Genomic DNA, 6,448 nt, shown 5'->3' on the forward strand with positions numbered 1-6,448 from the left:
TTACTATTTTCACTAGGAGTAATTAGCATCGACTATTATCTGACCCAGGAATCCTACTTTTTACTATATTTATCTAGAAGTATTTAGGGACATAACTTTACAAACCTATTACAGATGTGAGCTGAAGAACTTATGGGAGATATCAGTTATGCTGATAACCTGAAGGAAAAAAATCTTACATTTAGTTTTCTTGTTTCCCATAAACTACTTCAGTAGTAAAATATTTTTAAATGTGAGTGGAAAATAGAACTATTGGTCACAAAGACTGACAGAATATACTTCTGCCAGAATTTAATAGAAACATAAACATGACCACCTAGCCTAGGTGCCCTCATGACATCAGTATTGCACAGATGTCTCTCTGGAAACAATTTTTCAGGATAGTTTACAATTCCCAACATCACATTACACAACCAGAAGTCTTCAGAACAGGAAAGGACTTGGAGAAGCATCTCTTCTTGTCACCTGACCCACCTTAGACATGCTACAGCTTAGAAAATTATTTATATAGTTTTATTTCTATGTCATGGAACTCAATCAGCAGGTATACTTCAAAGATGTATTAACCTCTGTATGGAAACCAGGACATGTGTTACGTTGGGGTTGGGGTTTTGCATTGGTTTCTACAGGAGAAGAAAAACTTTGGATACCATCTAAGTTGATCAAGATTAGAGTGGAAAAGGAAAAACCTCTCGACGAAGACAAATGACAGGAATTCTACTAAGGTATATCTTATAAACTAAATAGAAACCCCCCAAAGGAAAGGGAAGTTTTTTGCTTTTATCTTCACAGGAAAACTCATCTCCAGAAGGCAAAGGACACTTCATGGGTAGATGCTTAAGAAGAAAAGGTAGCTATAACCATCAAACAAAAGGAACGTGCCATATGGTAAACGTTACAGCTGTCTCTCAGAGAACTCTATTTCTCTTCATTTCCTAGTCCCTATTCAATTAAACCAATGCTGGATTTAGAGGTGGATTTGGCTTTCCTCCTCTAAAATCCAAGCACGTTGTTTAACTAAGCTTTAGAGTTTCTGTATTGTATCAAGAAGCCAATTGATGTAATACAGAATAAGAGAAGAATTTGGGGATTGTGTTTGTCTTTTCTTGGCTTTCTTTCTTTCAAGGTACACACTCTCTCATAATTGTTATGCTCCCATGGTTGCCTTCTCTAGTATAAATACCTACACAAGCAAACATTTCTCTACTAACATTTATGTTTGAGTCCCACACAGCCAATGAAGACCTGCCTGACAGCAATCCCTGGACTGCCTGGAAAGAAAATGGGCCACACCTTCTCGAATGCACTGGATCCACCTTGCTCCGTTTCAACTGACAATCCGGCCAGAGCTTTGTGTACTGACTTCAATCAAGTTGAGGATTTCAAGCGAAATCTTCAGTCAAGCGAATCCCACCTAACATGGACTGGATACAGTCCATCCACTGACTTTCAGTATACTAACATTTTCTTCCTACGGGACCCCACAAGGCTGTCGTCATCCCATTTCAGCAGGAAGTAACTTGGAGGATGCTACGCCCCCTTTCCCCATTGTTGTCACTTAGGATAGTGTATATTCCTAGTTAGGGATAGCTTCCTATCCCTATTGTTAGGGATAGCTTCCTATGTTTGGGATGGGATAGGGGGTCAGTGGGGTGCAGGGGAAGAGGGGAGGGAGAGGGAACTGAGATTGACAAGCAAAAGAAGCTTGTTTCTAATTTAAATAAAAAAGAAAAAAACAAAAATATACATATTATTAAACCTATTTATGAGAGAATTTCCCCAAGCTGTACACAGTTCACAGGACTTTTGTCCGTTTTTGTTTCTCTTTTATCCATATCGTTATTTTCATTCATTTAACTGCAACTAATTTTGTAACACTTGCTTAAAGTTGACCAAACAAAAGTCCAGATCACCTCATTATAAATGAGCTTAGTCCTGAGAGCAGCAGAGCTGGCCCTGTCCCACACCACCTGCAGCGCTCAGGAGAGAGGCCCTGTCCCTTGCCTGGGCAGCACTAGAGTCGACCCCCACAGTCAAAGCTGTGATGATGGAAGAGGTGTCCCCTGCTACTCATCTGTCATGCAGCGGTGAGGGCAGGGAGAGATGCCCCCCTTACCCCTCGCCCCTCACCTAGTGTAATATACAAGGGAGCTGACCTCCCTTACCAGTTGCAGCGCTCAGGACAGCGAGACCTGCTCCTTGCCTGGGCAGCACAGTAGAGTTGACCTGGTTGGCAGAAGCACTGGTGAGCCAGCCCTGAGGATGCAAGAGTTCCAGAGCTGGTCACATCCCCCTCATCCGCCATGTGGTGGCGAGTGTGAGGCAAAGATGCCGTGCCCTACTGGCCCCTGCCACTTGTGGGAGGTAAGGGAGCTGACCCTCCCCCTTACCAATTGCAGTGCTTCTGAAAGTGAACCCTGTACCTCGACTGAGCAGCATAATAGAGCTGAATCTATTGACAGGGTTGTGGGGAACTGCCCTGAGAATGTGAGCATGGGAGAACTGGCCCGGATCCTCATCTGTCATATGGTGAAATCACAGGGCACTGCCACCTGTGATTAGGTGGGAGAGCTGGCCCTGGGGTCATAAAGCAGGAGAGCTGCAGCCCTTGAGAGTGTAACCCCTATACTTGCCTGAACCGCTCTCAAGGTACAGTGTGGGAGAGCTGCCCCTGAGGATGTGAAAGGAGAGATGGCCCCGCCCCTTGTTCATCTCTGCAATGGGTAAACCAGCAAGGGCAATGCTAGAGTGCTGCTCACCCTCGTGGTGAAGACAGGGGAGAGCTGTCAGGCTAACAAAGCCTGCCACTACCCATGCCCAGAACCAGTGTTGTGGGGTGGCCCATCCCAATATGCACCCCATCTATGATCTGCTGGAGCACTGGAAGGAGCCACTCCTGCAGACCCAAAGTTGCAGAAACTCTATGACACAGGGCAGCAACAGGATAGCCAAGAGGAGTCCCAAGTGAGGGCCCAGCAGTGACAGTGCAGCAGAAACCAGAGGCCTAGAACCAGACCAGTAACTCTGCACAATTGCAAGTAAAGATATATGGCTGAAAAGGTTTACTGTGTGACTTACTGTGTCACACTGCAGCTTCCATTTTTCCTTCTCTTAAATTGTATTGGTGCGGGGGTGGGGGGGGCAAATTGGAAGGGATGGGAAATGAATGGGATTGAGATGCATGGTGTGAAAGACAGAAATAAATGCAAAGTTAAAAAATGAAGATATGAATGACCTTACAGTGGAGTGGGTTCTCTTAGGCAGTATCATCTTCCCAGAAATGCTTGCAGGTGCTTTGTTTGTTTGTTTCAAGACAGAGTTTCTCTGTATAACAGCCCTAGCTGTCCTGGAACTCCCTTTGTAGACCAGGCTGGCCTTCAACTCACAGAGATCCACCTGCCTCTGCCTCACGAGTGCTGGGATTAAAGTCATGTGCCTCCCAGGTACACAGTACTTAGGTAATACATTGTGTTCAATTGCACTGAACAAGAGTTCAAGTCACCTTTTATTAACTGCCCCTGCATCCAGAGGAGATTCATTTCTTGTTTAGCCATGTTCAAAAAGAAGTTCTCTGAGCATCTTTTCCATCCCAAGTTTTTCTCTCATGTATCAGACACATTGTCTGAGAACGTGGGTCCCACCACCATCTAACTTAACAGAGTGTTAAGCACTCACAGAAGCATCTGTGGTTTCCCAAAGCCCCCAAATGCCCTGGCTCAGAGCATTTATACTTGATGGCATCCTTCGGATTCCCACCTCCTTAGTCTTTTAACTTAACTCTTTGTTTTTCACATAATTTCATCATCCCCCTCACTGATGTTTGAATTTCCATTGATATCAAAATGCCTTCTAAAGAACAAAGACTGCTGGGAAAATGAGGCAGTGTACTTTATTAAGCTTTTTTTTTCTCATGCATTCTTAAGTAAATCAAGCAAGCAAGGTGCATATCTTTAGTTTCACAAAGCTAACTAAAAGGACACAGAAATACTACTGTTAACCACTTTTTTTACATCTTTCTTGCACTTATCAATTGCATTTTACTAATGGAATCTTTCACCTGTCTAAGGAAAATTCCGATGCAATGTTACTTGATCTTCTTCTAGATCTCAAAGCTGCAAATGTCAACTTGTTTTTCACAATAGCAAAATTTTTATTATGAAACAAATAGCAACAAATGTGTGAGCAATACAGCTGACGACTCTAGACTCTGAATCTAAGAAATCCTAAAAAAAGAATATCTAAAACAGTATAAAAAGGAAAAAGAACCCAAGGTCTCTTCTGCTTGAAGATTCAACTGCTACCCTTAAACAGTTCGAAAAACGAGCCTGAATTTACTTAGGGTGGGAGAAACTGCTGGGCTTTTCCCCAGAACCTGAATTGTCCGGGGCAGAAGGGCTGGCAATAGAGGTGGAGGCAAGTATAGCCCGGGCTCTCTCCTCTTCATCTTTTAGAGCTTCCTTATACAAAGCTGTGAAGGAAGTGGGGTTACTCCCAGCAACCTTGGAGAAAAACTGCAAGACTTTCATCTTGCTGGTTTCAGCATGGGCTCTTGGGCCCCACAGGAACTCATAGGTTGGAGGATAACTTCTGGATACTAGCTTGCATTCCAGGTACTTCTCTAAAACCAAATCTTCAGTGATGAACTTTCTGGGATTTCCGCAGATGAAATCATGCTGGTCAGGATACACACCAACCATATTCAGCACTTCCCAGATCTTCTTCTCAGGGGCACGGTTGCCCTCCATGAAGATCACACCAAGGATAAGCGCCAGGAGGCCTGTCCTGGGTATGCCCTCGTCTTCGCTCAGCCGCCCATCGTAGGTGAGGTCAAGTATTTTAAGGAGCTCATAGGAGTGGTTGAAAGCATCCACTTCCTTTATTTCAATGCCAAAAACCACTTCCATGCATTCACAGGCATGCTTGAAGATCAACGAATAGTAGTCTTTGTACTCTTGGACAACGTTCTTCAAAATGTCTGCTTCTGTGACAGGCTCATTTCTTGTATACTTGAAACTCAGAAACTTCACCAAATCTGTCGTCTTCTTCCGTATTTGACTGTTGAGCAAGAACTTGGAGTATAGGTAGGCCTTTGAGGTGCTTTCATCCCCCTCTGGTAGAGTGGGTTGGATGGGAGCAGCGGATGAAGAAGCTTTCTGGGAAACCACAGCAGCAGGTCGCTCCTCTGGGTTGCCCACATGCTTAGCTACAGGATCCATCTCCCAGACCTGGCCCTCCTTCTCTTTTAGGGCCTTGAGGCCTTGCTCATGCTGCTGCCTGTGGGACATTATAATTTGTTTTGCAGGTAACTGGCAGGAGAAAGTTTATGCAGAGCGGCCTGAGGGTGAGACAAAAATGTGAGGGTAATGTAACCCGCCAGCAGTGACAAAGGCTTTTTCAATATTTAGCTTAGGTGGTTCTCTTGGGTCTCATGGGCCTGCCTCCTATGAACTCTCTTCTACTCCAGTTTCTCTGGATATGACTCTGTTCAATAATTATGCCCTTTGTTCCTGGAGCCTCCATATAACCAATTCGGGGGGGGGGGTGCAGGTCACAGACCACAAGCAGACTTGTGCTATTCCTAGAGCTAACTGCTAGGTCCACACAGTTATGGAATGGATAGGTCCTCTTAATTGCAGTAATTAGGGCCTAGGTTCATTTGTTCCTGTTAAAGAGGTCCTCTTTCCATCCTCTAATTGACTCTGGCAAGGCCTGAGACACCTCTCTCTGATGAATTGATTCTAGTCCCTGACACAACAGGAGGGAGGGGATACTGGCACAACAATACAGCATGCTAGAAAGTAGGTCTCTCAGGGCAAGGGCACCAAATCTCTAAGGGCACAGGGATTCCCTCCATTTTCATTCAGGATGCACACACTGACTGCTAACAGAACTTGTCTCATTCCTTGGTTTACTAGAAATAACCAATTCTGCTCACTTAGGACAATGCCTTCCCCTCACTAAGACCAATAAGATAAAACTAAAAAGGTGACCCATATAGCCACCCCTGCTCAGTATCCTTTAGACATTGGCAGTGACAGCACAATTTAGTATGTACTTGAATTAGAGGTCCATTAGTCCTCCCTCAGAGCTATCACCTCTGGCAATCTGAATTTCCCCATCTCAGATCCCATCCATGTTAAAAAAAAAATGAAACTAAATGCCAACATATAAACAACCCCACCACATTTGTAAAATACTGGACCACCTGGAAATGAAGGGAGCCTCATACAGACATGTCTGTATGGAGCCTTGTTGGGGTAAGAGAAATGAATAGTCTTCTATTTTTATTTTATTGAAAATGGTTATTTTCATAGACTATATTCTGATCATGGTTTCCCCTCCAGGGTCTCTTCCTAGATCTTACTTTCTAATTCCATGCTTGTTTTCCTTCTCTTTTAAGAAAACAGGTAAATAAAGCAAACAAGGAAAAAACAAAATGAACAAAGAA

General features: G+C 44.0%; 1 protein-coding gene across 1 annotated transcript; it reads right to left on the reverse strand.

The window, feature by feature from the left end:
• Positions 1-4,331: 4,331 nt before the first annotated feature.
• Positions 4,332-5,285, reverse strand: LOC100756923 (putative MAGE domain-containing protein MAGEA13P). The gene has a single exon (XM_027433391.2). The coding sequence runs from the start codon at positions 5,283-5,285 to the stop codon at positions 4,332-4,334; it is 954 nt and encodes a 317-aa protein (XP_027289192.1).
• Between the last annotated feature and the right edge of the window lie 1,163 nt (positions 5,286-6,448).

This window comes from Cricetulus griseus, chromosome X (genome assembly GCF_003668045.3).
Source record: "Cricetulus griseus strain 17A/GY chromosome X, alternate assembly CriGri-PICRH-1.0, whole genome shotgun sequence".
Taxonomy (NCBI): Eukaryota; Metazoa; Chordata; class Mammalia; order Rodentia; family Cricetidae; genus Cricetulus; species Cricetulus griseus.